The sequence below is a fragment of the Scomber scombrus genome, chromosome 16 (assembly GCF_963691925.1).
Source record: "Scomber scombrus chromosome 16, fScoSco1.1, whole genome shotgun sequence".
Lineage (NCBI taxonomy): Eukaryota > Metazoa > Chordata > Actinopteri > Scombriformes > Scombridae > Scomber > Scomber scombrus.
Window position 1 is genome coordinate 12600515 of NC_084985.1, and position 13764 is coordinate 12614278.

Consider the following 13764-nt stretch of genomic DNA (forward strand, 5'->3'; position numbering starts at 1 on the left):
AGAACTAAGAATCCTTCGCTGTAATTGTACTGAAGGAGTTTATGTTTGCGTTTCCTTTAGTTTGACTCTAACCTGTTTATTAAAATAATAAAGGTTGTACTCTAAATGTGAGTTCAATTCAAAAATCAATGTACTGTGTGTAGAAACTGTAGATGTTTGTACGTGCAAGTATGGAATTTGTGGAACAAAAGATCAAGGAAAACAAATCCAAAAAAAAAAAAGTTCAATATGACAAAATCTATTGTGTGTTGTCTTTGTGTTTTGTAAATGAAGACTGAAAATCTTGGTAAATTCAGTATTTATTACTTCTGCATATTGAGAATATTTTAGTGATGCTGAAAAGGTGCTGTATTTATTTTATGTGAGAGTTGTTCATTATGCTGGGGTCTGCACTTTTGTGCCATTTATCCAGTTCTATGAAGAAAATTATAATGGAAATAAAACTTCAACAAATAAACTATGTCATGGATTGCATTGCAAAGCATGAGATAAATTTTTACTTAATTCAGAGATTTGTTTCACACTTACATTTTACTTTACTATGAACCCACTGACCTCATATCTTGATTTTCAGGACAGATCTGTCACTGTTCTATAGATACATTAATGTAGACATTTCATTCAGTCATCTTATCTTTATTAGTAGAAAAAGTAAGTTTGAAGGATATGACTATGTAGTATACTGCAAAATGAGATTTATATTGTTTCTTTAACAATATAGCCAATATCTCTCGCAACATTAAATAATGGGCTCTGCTTTACAAAAACGCTGCAAATTTAAGCGTTTCGCCTTTAGCCAAAACAGACTTTGTACATTAACTTCAAGGTAGATAGTTGCCATCATGAAATAAAAGATTTAAGATGATACTTTATATTCTTCACCTCCATCTTTTAGTATGCGGTCATCTGGCTGGCAGCTTAAGGAGACTAAGTCGATTCTTTTGCACAGACATTGACTTGCCAAAGCAAAAAAACTGATGCAAGTAATCAAGGCTGTATTACATTTAGGTGAGGTCAGTTTGAAGGCTTTTGCATTGTGCTTACTGGGTCAATTAATGGAAAAAGGAGCCATCTTCATATACGCCAGTGAAAAGGATTGATTGTTTGAAACTTAGTGGTTTCATTGTTGACTATCTTTTCTGGATCTTAAGTTCTCTTCAGTGGCTGCAGTCATTGTCTGAGATGGCTAAGGCTACTGTGAATGTTGCCAAAGTTCTTTACAGAAATTCAAGACTTATAAAAAGGAGGAATTAGAGTGAAACCAATATGCTGACTCCGTAGCATTTGAAGGAAAAAAAAGAAAAGGATCACAAGTCCAAGTGTTTATTTTATAAAATAAGATCAAATTATAGATATTTACATCCAGAACTGAGTCATCTGTTGATCACATGATAGGGTAACAAGCATAGCGGGCGATGCCACACTGGTTACGTTTGTTTCGAGCCATCTTGATGTAGCCTTCATCTCCGTAACGTACACCCCAACTGCAATTAAAAGTATTTAATTAAAGAAACCGAAATAAAACCTTTAAAATAGTAAATGAGTCTCAGACTGACCTGTTTTTGACCAGCCAGTAGTCATGTCCTCTCTCAGTGCCGTAGCCCACAGCCAGCACTCCATGGTTCACATTATGGCTGCACCTGTGGTCCCTGTAGACACCTGTTGGACCACACAGGTCATGTGTTGAAAGCAAAAGTATTCTCAGTTTGAAACCAGACAAAGATGGAGAAAACTCACTTCCTCACACCAGCAAATTCAGACGACATTTTGAGACAAACCACAGGCCAGTTTTATAGAAGGGGAGGGGGAAAAAAAGGCATAATTTTACGATGTTGTAAATTCGGTCGTAACTACTCACCATGGCGGTAGAAGACAAATTTGGGCCTTGAGGCATCAATTGCCACAGAAATGGGGCCAACCTCCACTAAGGCAGCCTTCAATACAGATTCATCCCCCTCTGGTATGAAGGCATATCCTGAGCAGTTAGCAGCCCGATAAAGAGCGTTATACTTGCACTGACCACGCTGAAGAGAAAGTGATGTGGAGAGTTGCAGATTTCAGTTCTTAATGTTTAACCACAGTTGAGCTCAAGCATCATTTCCGAAGCTCACCTTTCCTATGTAGGGGTAGGCTGCATCAGAGTCTATGCCTTGGTTTTTCATGACGTATTTGAAGCCATTTGACATGAAGCCACCACCGCACCCATTGTTGCCGTATTTTATGGAGCAGTCCACAAGGTTTTGAGAACTCAGGGACATCAGGACCCCTGTAGTCTTTTTAAGTTGCCCTTCCAGAGCTCCAACTGCACTGAAGGCCCAACAAGAGCCGCAATCACCCTACGAATCCAAGAAATTGTTCATGAATGCACAGGCTAAAGCCAACTAGTGCAGATGTTAAACTCATGTTAGTGTGCAGTGATACTTTGAGGGATGACCTTACCTGTGACTTGACCTCAGTCACCAGGCCTTTGTCTCTCCAGTCCAGTGACTCTGGTAGAGCCTTTCCAACATTTACAAAGTTGGTAACCCTCTCCAGGTCAGAGGGCACAATGGTACCCGTGAGTGTGCCAGTGACCTCCTCAGTGGTCTAAATGAAGAAACATTTCCAGTAAATTATGTGTGCATTTTACAGTGTGTCAAATTGTCAGGATGGCACTAAATGTGATTTTTAGTTACATCAGTATCACTGTAGCCCACTCACCAGGTCTCCCAGGTGGTTCATTGCCAACTCATAGGTGTGCAAGCCCAGGGAGGCTTCCAGGTTATGAACATTTATCATATCCAAGTTTGCTTCCCATATCCGCCTACGACTCAACTCCTCATTCTGAAAACAGCATTATTAACCAGATGTAATACATAACAGCTGAGTTATCCTTAATACAAAATAGTTTGATATACAGAAAGATGAAGACAGATTGTTTTAGGTAATTCATTAATTCACAATGCAGAGAGACTCAGCATATACAGATACAGTTAAAAGTGACAAATTTCAAAAAGGTCCTTGGTTTCACCTGTTCATTATACACTTTATTATGCATCTTCTTCCACAGTTCCCAGTGTCGATCCAGATCTGGTGTGATAATGGCCACTGCAAATCCACACAAGAGGGCGAAAAGCAAGCTCCGACACATTTCTGGATCTGCGAAACAAAACACATGACACAGGGGGAAGCTTCATTCAAGACTTAAAGTTTTAGAAGTGGGTTTATTCTTTGATTGGACAGCTGCAGCAAACTTTGAGAGAGTTTGAAAGCCTCCAGCAGATGGCAATTACATTAAATAGTAGGGAGATAAAACATGACTAAACTCTTATAGTAAAAGTGATCATTAAATAGATCAGTGACTCATGCATGACATCCACTGGCAAATGAGGAGATTGCTCTTGCTCTAGGTGTAAAAAAAACAAACACTATCTTTCTGCTATCAAAGTTAATTATAAGTCAAGTAAATACAAACACTAAAAAAAACTCCCACAAAACCATCACTGGAAAGTATTAGTCCTCACCTTGACGCTACAGAGAAGCTCAAATAAGACCCACTTAACCAGATGACTAAGGGAAAATCCAAGTTGCATTCTTAAAAAGTCACTATTTATACCTGAGCTGCTGCACACCTGCAAATCATTAAAGACAGCAGCCAGTTTGATTACAGCTGATCAACCACTGTGCTGTTCTGCCTCTGCTGGTCATACTGCTGCAACTTCCACCTGATATCATCATTAATGCAGTAAGACTAATTACTACTTACACCACTCTGCTGCGATTACGGGCCAATTGTTATGAATCCACCTCTTCCTCTTATAGCCTAAACAGTAAAACATGAGGGTTAAAGGAGAGTGAATATGTGTAAAACATGCCTTTGTACCTCTATTTTTACATAAACTTGAAAATAAAATAGAATTGATAATGATTAAGTTTGATGAAGAAAATGAACCAGACACAGGCTGATGGTGACAAATCATTTACAATACAATACAATACAATATACTTTATTGTCCCGCTTAGGGAAATTTGTCTTGGACTTAGCAACTGTGCCATAAATGCCTTGACAGCCACAATGAAAACAGACAAAACATCACCAGCCATACCATCGCAACAACAATTACATAACATTTAATGATTATATATTAGACTAAAACCTTTACATTGACCACCAAGACCAAAATTGTAGCTATCCTTTACATAACTTTTCCCTCTTGTTGACATGTTTGAAATATTACCACAATAACTCTTACTACTTCAACTACTAACAATTATAATAATGCTCATTTATCTTTTATTTATCCACGTCTTAATCTCCTTAAAGGAGGGTTCACAGTTTTTCAAGCCTGTTTTTAAACAATGTTCAGGTGCCCAAATTAATATTGAAAAAGGTTTTGGTGCCCACAGGGGACAAAATCCACATTCCTCATTATGCACAAAACATTAAATGAATCCATTAAGAATATTTAAAAAACTGCAGTGTCAAGACTAATAATATATACAATTACAAGTAATATGCCCCCCAAAATGAGAGAAAATGAAAGATGAGAGCTTATAGAAGAAACTCTCAAAATTTTAAAACATTAGATAGAAATGATACCAAAACAAAAGGTGATTTAAATATTGTTGATTATATATCGTATTTTTAATATAATATATTGCAGCCTTTCTGTACGGTATGTGCTTTATGTCAATAATTCAAAAACATCTGTTCTCAGTTATCAAATAAAATAACTTAAACTCTACTGAGATGTGTTTCAGGTGTCTGGTCACATGATCACAGTGTGGGGTAAACAGCAAAGCTGGCGATGCCACAGAGGTTGTTCTTGTTCCTCGCAATGCGAATGAAGCCTTTTTCTCCCCACGCAGTTCCCCAACTGGAACCACAAAAACACTCAAATATTATAAGTCACACATTTCTTTTGACTGATGTAACACATCTGAAATCAAAACGTACCTGTTCTTCACCAGCCAGAAGTCTTGTCCCCTGTCTGAACCGTAGCCAACAACCAGAACAGCATGATTTATGAATTTTGGGTTACAGTCGGGTGCGTTGTATAAACCTGAAAGATGCAGAGGGTTAATAAAATGTTACAGTGGCTCAGACAATCAAGTTTAAAGCTATAAAATGACACTGATCCCCCTATAGCCTCACAGTGGCTTTACAACTGCCTGCTCATGTCTGACACTTAAAAATCATTATGTAAAGCGGCGATGGCGGGCCCTCGCTCACCCATGCCACTGCGGGGCCTGAGGCATGGCGGGGCTGTGGCGTGAAGCAGAAAGGGAGAAAAAACCTGGAAGGAGGCCAAAAATGCAATGTTTCGTTCATCCAGTAGGGGGCAGTCACAGGTAGTTACACATATGGTCTGGTGTGGTCTGGTGTGTTCAGGGCGGCCACTCATCAGTCATGTGAAGTTTGGAGTGAATTGGACAAAGCATTAAGGAGTTATGAGAGGTTGATGGTTCATCCACCAGGGGGCAGTAGAGTGTAACAAAACACAAGCGGTTGCGTTCAGGGTGGGACAGTGATTACACATGTGAAGTTTTGTGGAAATCGCACAATGATGATGTAAAATATGGCACTTCCTGTTTCCACTAGGGGGCGACACGAGTGAGATCGCCTATGAGCGAATGGAGACGTTGAGGTCGGCACCCTGGACCTGTGTACCAATTTTCATGATGATACGAGTTCAATAAAGCCATCAAAAAGCCAAACGTATTTTCATGGCGTGGAATTGATGGTCGCCGCGTCGCCACACGGACTCCATTACTCGTAGCTTCACAGTCTTCATAATGTAGCTTCACCAACTGGTTCTGAATGGTGTTGATGGGGCAAAGTATGTAATTTTAATGAATCTTAGTTAACTTCCTGTTACCACCGGAGGGCGCTATGAGTTACGTGGGAAGTTAATATATTGGGACGTTCAGGGCGGAGCCATCATCATGTCCAGCAAGTTTGAAGCTGATTGGATGAAGTATGTGGGCGTGAGAGCCACTCGTGTGTACATGGCGAGCACGCCAAAGTTAGTTGAGCCCTGGCAGACACGCCCTTTGACCTACGGATGCGCAGAGCACAACTTAAGCTCAGCTAGCTCTGGAGATGTTGCGTACCTAATTTGAACTTGATCGGGCGAACGCTGTGGGAGGAGTTAATTTTAGGCGGGAAAAATCAAAACCAAAATGGCCGACTTCCTGTTGGGTTGAGGTCATGAGGTCAAGAGGCTTTTTTGCATATGTGGGTATAATACATATGTGTACCGAATTTTGTGAGCATAGGACAAAGTTAGCAAAATTCCCTATGGGCATTTTTGGACTTTGTAGGGGGCGCTATTCCGCCATTCTGCGTCGACCATGTGCGACCACCCAAAAATATCAAATTTCGGATGAGGCCGGACGTCCGTGCAAAAGTATAAGCATTTTCGCATTTGGGAAAGGGGCGAAATTGGGGCACGAAATGTCGGAATAATAATAATAATAATAATAATAATAATAATAATAATAATAATAATAATAAACATTACAATTTCAATAGGGCTTTCGCCAGGCGACTTGCAGTCGCTGCTCGGGCCCTAATTATTTGGTTCTTAATGATTAGTGAACGGGACTGTAGCTTCATGGGACTACATCTAATTCAGAGTTCATCCTGTTAAAGCACTAGTCTGTAGAGTTTAGTGGAATCTAGTGGTGAGGTTGCAGATTGCAACCAGCTGAATACCCCCTCCCATCCACCTCCAAGTGTGTAGAATAATCTTTTCATGGGATTATATACTAATTAAAACACACTTATTAATGTTATATTTAATTTCTGCCAAGTCTGTTCCACTAAATGTCACTAAATTCTAAACAATGCACCTTTAGGTCACACGTGTGCTGATTTATTTGTTTAGTCCTTACTGCTTTTGGTCTATAAGATAAAATACAATGAACTCATACATGATATGCCTCCATCCAAAAACAAGCAATGAAGAATTAACTTTACAAATATTAAAGTAAAGACAGAAATTGTGTAGAAATGTGTTCTAACTATATACTATATATTTAAATAAAACCTTCACCCTTACAGCAGTTAAACCTCAAACGTTAAACGTTTAGATTTGAGAAGAAATGTGGTTTTGTGAACAGTTTCAGCTGCGTGGGGATAACAATATTTCAACAGAGTGAGACATGTTGTGCAGAGTGTGGCTCACTTCACATACGTTTTAAATAAAGGCGAAACACTGAAGCAAAAGGAAGTCACACTTAGATAACATGGTATTTCCCTAAATGACAGATATGCTAATAATAATAGGGATTTTTTAAACACACCAAATGAAATCTAAAATGTCTGAAGCGTCTCATTACATTACTAAACCAAAACCTTAACCACAAGCCTTTGGTCTCACCTCCTTTATAGAGGTGGAAAGACTGTAGCATGGCGTTGACGGCCACAGCAACAGGTCCCACTGTGGCCACCCAGGCCTGCAGAGTATTCTCGTCTCCACGTGGCAGGATGTGGAAGTTAGAGCAGTAGGCGGCTTTTCCCTTCACAGAGTAGCGACATTTTCCGTTCTACAAGTAGAAGTGTCAAAACTCAGTATTTAATGAAACATACATTTTTTTTGTCTAAAAAAAACACTTACGCTTGTGATATTTATTCAATCAAACCATAATATTCAGCAGATGATATACATCTACGTTATTCATGCAATCACACTGCATATGTACAATGTAAATATAAGGCTAATATACCTCAGCTAAAAATAGATTTCTCAAAGAGCTTCTTCCATGTATGAAATGACTCATTGCATGATGCTTTTTCTTCTAATTTCTTATCAGATCTTCTGAAAATACTGTATCCAAACATTTATAAGGCTTGCACCAGAAAAAAAGGAAACAAGGAAAGAGACAAAGAAGCTGAGGATGACCTGGTGTTCGTAGGGGTAAAAGCTCTCTGAGTCAACGCCTCCGTTGCGGATGATGTATGTGTAGGCTTTGGAGATGTAACCTCCGTTGCAGCCGTGATTTCCATCGTAGGTGCTGCAGTCCACCAGGTTCTGCGGGCTCAGGGGTACGAGGACACCTGTTTGTTTCTTCATCTGGCCTTCAAGGGCTCCCAGAGAACTGAAGGCCCAGCATGATCCACATAATCCCTAATGAAATATATAATTAGATAATAAATCTAACTAGTTACATGCACCAATACAACATTAGGTTAACTTTGAACAGTAGCAATCTGTTATTTTGATCCAGTGTTACACACAATAAGCTTTAGCTAAAAACTGTCACAAATATTTTGTTTCTTGTACAAAATGATGTGCATGTGGCATTCAAAATAGACACAACTTTTTTAACAATAAATAATAAACTGTGACATTTATGGAGCAGATTATAAGAAGCTTTAGTTTGGTTAAATAACCCAACACTAAAATAAAAACAACCCCTTGTCTTGAACAGCTTTCTGAGTAACATTAACCCAGTATTATGTTGCTATATTGACTCAGATTGGGTAAAAAATAACCCCAATGATTTTTAGTGTGTATTCTTAGACAAGTTACTAACATTTCTGCAGATTTATTTGTTTTGTTTTATGCACTAATCAGTCTCAAACTTGGTGTTATAAGTTTCCAACTGCAAAGCACCAATCAGTGGTCAGAATGTAGAGTGGACGACCATCAGATTCTGTCTCTCTGCTATGTGACCTGCTCGGCGACTCGTTAAAGGAGCTGAAAGGCTCATGAAATGTTGCTCAATCTTTAGTTTTGTAACATAAAAATGTATTAATTTATCCAAATCTTCATGAATTACTGATAAAAACACCAACTGAGCTAAAGTCAGATTTTAATCTGGTCTGAACTGTGTGCAGATTTTACACCGTTAGCACAGTTGTTAGCAATAATTAATGTTATTAGTGACTTGAGTTACTTTGACTACTCAAAAATGACAGCAATGACTGCCAAATTGTTAATATGTGTACATTCAGGATGCTAGCTGCTGCTGCTAACTGGCTTTTTGTCTGTTTAAGGTTGTAATTTGAGTCCTGCAGCAGACTCAGTGATGACAGCGACTACATTCAGAGCTCAGACACTGACAGAGACCCCAGTTAGTCCAGACATAAAAGAAGCAAATAGATAAGAAAGAGGAAGGAGCCAAACAAAACAAACTGAGCAAGATGATTACTGGAGAAGCATTTTTGAATATTCTGTCTAATTGTCTTAAATTTTATTGTTTGTAAAACATTACGAACTGCATTATGAGTTCAATGCTGTCAATGAAAACCAAATGTATAAATGCAGCTATATTGTTGTCTGTACCTAAATGTCTTATCATAACTCCCTTCAGTGGTTAATATATTGTTTTTTTGTATTCAAACTAAATTATACTAATCTGTATACTTTGTGAAGCTTCAGCAGATAACGTCATAACTCCAGGGTCACGATTATCCACTTTTTACTCATTAGATTTCCTCATTTTATGAATATTTAATCTGATAGCAGTGCTTACTTGGTTTCGGACCGGACTGACCAGGCCTTCCTTTCTCCAGTCCACACTCTGAGGTAATGTTAAGCCACTCAGGTCCTTTATAAAAGTGTTGTTTCTGAACTCAACAGGATCCTCCAGCTTCAGGCCGTTCAGCTTCTCACTGACCTCCTCAGCTGTCTTCATAGAGAGGAGAGTTGGTAAATATATGAAATGCACATGAAGGAAGCATAACATTATTAAACATTTGTAATGAACTCTGCACAACAGCACCCATCTTAAATTTGGACCCATTTTGCATTTATTTATAACACATAAAGCCGTGTGAGGACATGACAAAATACATGTCACTTTCAGTGAGTTTCAACTCGTCCATTTTGAATTAAAACACCTCTAAAAGTTTCTCTCCACGTGATTGTTTCCAGCATGCAACCATTGATCTGTCCATAATGAGAACTGCTGTCAGCATTCACAAAAGGCATCTGGAGGGTTTTACTGTATGTACAAATAGTCTAAAATCTTTGACGACAGGTTTTTTTTTGTTGCTTTCGTAACACCAGCAAGCAATTATAAAATCAACCACAAGTTCCTCTTATTCTAATCTTAGTTTGAACTTCTGCCTTCAGAAGAGAACAAACTTTATCTTTATTTCATCTATGACGCCACACCAGGTCTATCATCTCACTTGTGTCAGATTTGACTCGCGCCTTAGTTTTAATGATGATGACACCCATGTGAAATCGTCCTTACATTTTGTCTCTTAGGCAACTGTAAAACACTCTCATTCATGATTTCTGACCGGAGTCCAAAAAGCTACAGAGCATCAGTGCCAGGGTCCATCAGAGACCGTGTGAACATGGACACGTCATACCCATTTGAAATTCACTGCTCTGGCTTCCTGTTGTCTTCAGGATCTAAATAAAAAACAGCCTCATCTTTCTGGTGCTTTCCACTGTAGCTTTGTAAATGGCCTTCCTCCTGAGTTTTTCCGCCTGTTTACCCCAAAAAACCTTCGTTCACACAGGCCTGAACAGGGAAACCATACTGAAACATAAAACTAAATGTCTACAACAACAATACACATATATAATCACTATTTCTTTGCATTACATTTGCTGCACATTACACCAAATTATCATCTCTTATAAAGGTACCATTTAACATTTGTTTTTAATGCATTTTTACATAAAATACTTAATTATCATACATCAGCAGACAATTAAAAGATAATGCTTTTCGATCAAACATGTAATTGTTTTTTTCCCCACTTTGACAGTCTTTGTTTCTTTCAATGCTAGAGCTGAATTTACATCAACTGAATGAAAGTATGTTGGCAACAGATAAAAGGAAAAATAAATGTTTGCACACAACTTTATGTAAGTTTATCAGCCTTCAGTTTATCAGCCTATTAGCATATAATAGTCCTGATTGTCCAGACTGGTCCAGCCTATAGTGGATTAAATAAATCAGATTATATAAAGGAAGATTAGAGCTGCTCCATCAGTAAGGGTTTAAATTACGCCCATAGGGTGCAGGTTTAAACCTAAATGCAGATTAACAGTGTTGGTCAGTGACAACCATCTTGTACCAGCAAAAGGTCAATGAGTGTGAATGTACTTCAGGTTGTTATGTCAAGCAGGCATCTGAAGGGGTCCTGGGAGAGATTGGTGATAAATTAAGGACTAGTGTTCAGTGCCAAAGTGTTTGTTATGCAGTTTGTATCCACCAGAGGTCTCTCAGATACATTTTTGTACCAAATAGTTGCATCATCTTGATCTGATTGCTCCTATTCTGGCTCTGCAGTTTGTAGGAGTGCTTCTGTGAATAATCTTTAAGGAGGGGTGTTTCCTCTCTTTTCTTCCTCGGTATCTCCAGAGAGGGGTCTTTTATTGACAATCTAAGGCTACTTTGGCAAGTTGTGGGTTGTGGGAAAGCATGCAATACTGCAACTTTATACTCTTTTTTTTCTTCTTCAAACCAGAATATATGGTACAAATAATAATAATATGAGCACTATATTGTTAGGTAATTAGCAGAAAATCCATAGAGCAGAGAAAAAGACTTTTATTGCTCAGAGATGATGCATATTATATACTAACAGTACAGTCCAGTCTATTAGATGTATTTTTGTTTATTTGTTAGTTTTCTAGGTGAATATTTTTAAAAGTGTGTCAAGTGTTGGAAGCTGTATTACAGAACAAAGCCAAATCAAGGTAGCTCAACTTGAAGCTCGAGCTATAGCAGATAAAACACAGTGAGGTTGCAAATTACAAGTTGTAAAATGCCTTGTAAGAGATGTAAGTGATGCAGAGATTAGCTTGGAGCCACAAGAAGACACTCTTTCTAGGGATAAGAAATACTGATTATTCCTTGTTATCCTTCTGACCTACTTGGCTGTCCTGGTTTGAGGTTAGCTCTTGTAAATTCGTCACTGCACACCCACTTGTACCTAGCATAGCAGCGGAACCTTGCTGGATTATTATTAATCAACTATAATATCACACAAACAAATAAGCATTTGAATGAGCTTTCTACATATATTTTTTCAATTACCCTTATTGCTATATTAGATTTATTTTAGCACTGATTAAGTGATAATAATCAAATTATCTGCGTGTCTAAACCTACATTATATTTTGCAATGCAGTTTTGTCCATGTGTGTTAAAGCTGTCATAAATTGAGTGATGAATTGCTCCAGATGAAGGTGTAAAGTAGGTCTGTGTGTGGCTCTTGTTTGTGATCTGAAGGATATGAGTCTCTGTTTCCTCAGCTGGAGACTAAGACTACTGTTAGAGAAGCAACCTACCATATCAGCCAGGTGGTTCAGTCCCAGTGTGAAGCTGTGGTTTCCTGCTGAGGCCTCCTGGTTGTGTCTCAGCACTAGTTTCATGTTCTTCTCCCATACTGCTCTCCTGAAGACATGCTCAGTCTGAAATGAAAAGAAGGACTGCCTAATCTGAGGCATCTTGGGTGCCTGTATGTGTGTTTGTCTGTTTGTTTGACAGCAAAGAGAGTAAAAGTTTTCAGGACCCTACCTGATTAGCATAAACCTTTTGATGATTGATTCTCCACTCTTCCCACACTTTATTTAAGGCAGATGATGAGTGGATGCAGACCAGAGAGGCCAAAAGCAACACTGAACAAAGAATATGCATCCTGCAGAGGTAAAAACACATTCAATGAGCAAATATTCTTAGTTAGTTGACTAATCTGTTATTTGATTGGCAGATCATTGTCAGGCTTTTTTTAAGCTAAATTGCTAAACATTTTAGTTCCAGGTTCTTAATTGTGAAGTTTCTCAGCTTTTCTTTGTTTTTTTGTGATACATAACTTAATATTTGTGGGTTTTGTTGGTTGAACAACAAAAATCCAGTTGAAGATATCACCTTAGTTTCTGGGAAATTTCAATTATTTTCAAATCATTTTACAGAGTGTATGATCAGGGCTATAGCCGGGATTTTTACAAACTTTTACAAACTGAAGTCATTAGCTTCCCCAGGAATGTTTGGCCAGACACTGAAACTAAAGCCTCAGCTTCATTGTTCTTTTTTACCATTTCTATTCAACTATATTTTCTGTGGATTTTACTTCCTAGCATGATGCTCTAACTGCTGTCTATAACCCCAACCCCCAACCCCCCCCAAGAGCAAAATTCTGTTTTGGAAATACTGAATGCCTTTTTGTATTGGCTTAAAAGTATTGAAATTTCATAATAACTTGTCCGTAAACTCCTGACTGCAGATTGATAGCATCAGTTTGTATCAACATCTGATCAGCTTTGGCTCACCGAGTCTAAAACCACAACATGGTGTACTGCATTCAAGATTAAACACGATCATGAATGCCACTGCATAACTGTTTAAAGCAAGGTGAAGACATTTTTAGCCTTTTATATCTTTCTCCTTAAAAACAGTTTTTAAGATGAAGTTTAAACCTGTTTAATGCAATCTTTGAACATTTTTATCAGCAAATCTTTCCATCCTAGAGTATGTTAATGCACATTATATCGCTATAAACTCAATCAGTGGACCTTGACACACAAAATACCAGCCAAACAAACTAAATGCCTTTCCCAGAGAGTGGAAGAAATAATTTCCATTTACCTTGTTGAAGTAGCCCCAGGAAGAAATTGCAAGTGTTTCTAACGTAACAGATCGTTTTTAACATAACAGACCAGCAGACCTGCCCATTAAAAAGAGGAAGTAGCGTTTCCTCATACAAACACTGTGGTTTTTTTTCTAACTCACTCTGGCTTGTCATGTGAATCTAATTTACAAAAAGCTGCAGTGGCCCAAAATACCCTTCCAGTCTGTGAGAAGGGATTA

The 13764-nt window shown here is 38.3% G+C and overlaps 2 protein-coding genes across 3 annotated transcripts; both read right to left on the minus strand.

The window, feature by feature from the left end:
• Positions 1-1336: 1336 nt before the first annotated feature.
• On the minus strand, positions 1337-3959 carry LOC133995845 (cathepsin S-like). 2 transcript variants are annotated; one of them, XM_062435338.1, is made up of 8 exons: positions 3746-3959; positions 3011-3138; positions 2701-2823; positions 2440-2586; positions 2112-2336; positions 1859-2024; positions 1557-1659; positions 1337-1484 (listed from the first exon to the last, which is right to left on the minus strand). In XM_062435338.1, exons 1-8 carry the CDS (start codon positions 3957-3959, stop codon positions 1385-1387), a joined length of 1206 nt encoding a protein of 401 aa, XP_062291322.1. In that variant the 3' UTR covers positions 1337-1384. The 2 variants fall into 2 exon arrangements, with proteins under 2 accessions (XP_062291322.1, XP_062291323.1); XM_062435339.1 differs by lacking the exon at positions 3746-3959 and having other exon boundaries at positions 3011-3178.
• A 796-nt stretch (positions 3960-4755) lies between these two features.
• LOC133995846 (procathepsin L-like) lies at positions 4756-13616 on the minus strand. Its single transcript, XM_062435340.1, has 8 exons — positions 13543-13616; positions 12475-12595; positions 12246-12368; positions 9463-9618; positions 7887-8111; positions 7365-7530; positions 4937-5042; positions 4756-4856 (listed from the first exon to the last, which is right to left on the minus strand). Exons 2-8 carry the CDS (start codon positions 12592-12594, stop codon positions 4757-4759), a joined length of 996 nt encoding a protein of 331 aa, XP_062291324.1. The 5' UTR covers position 12595; positions 13543-13616; the 3' UTR covers position 4756.
• Positions 13617-13764: the final 148 nt, after the last annotated feature.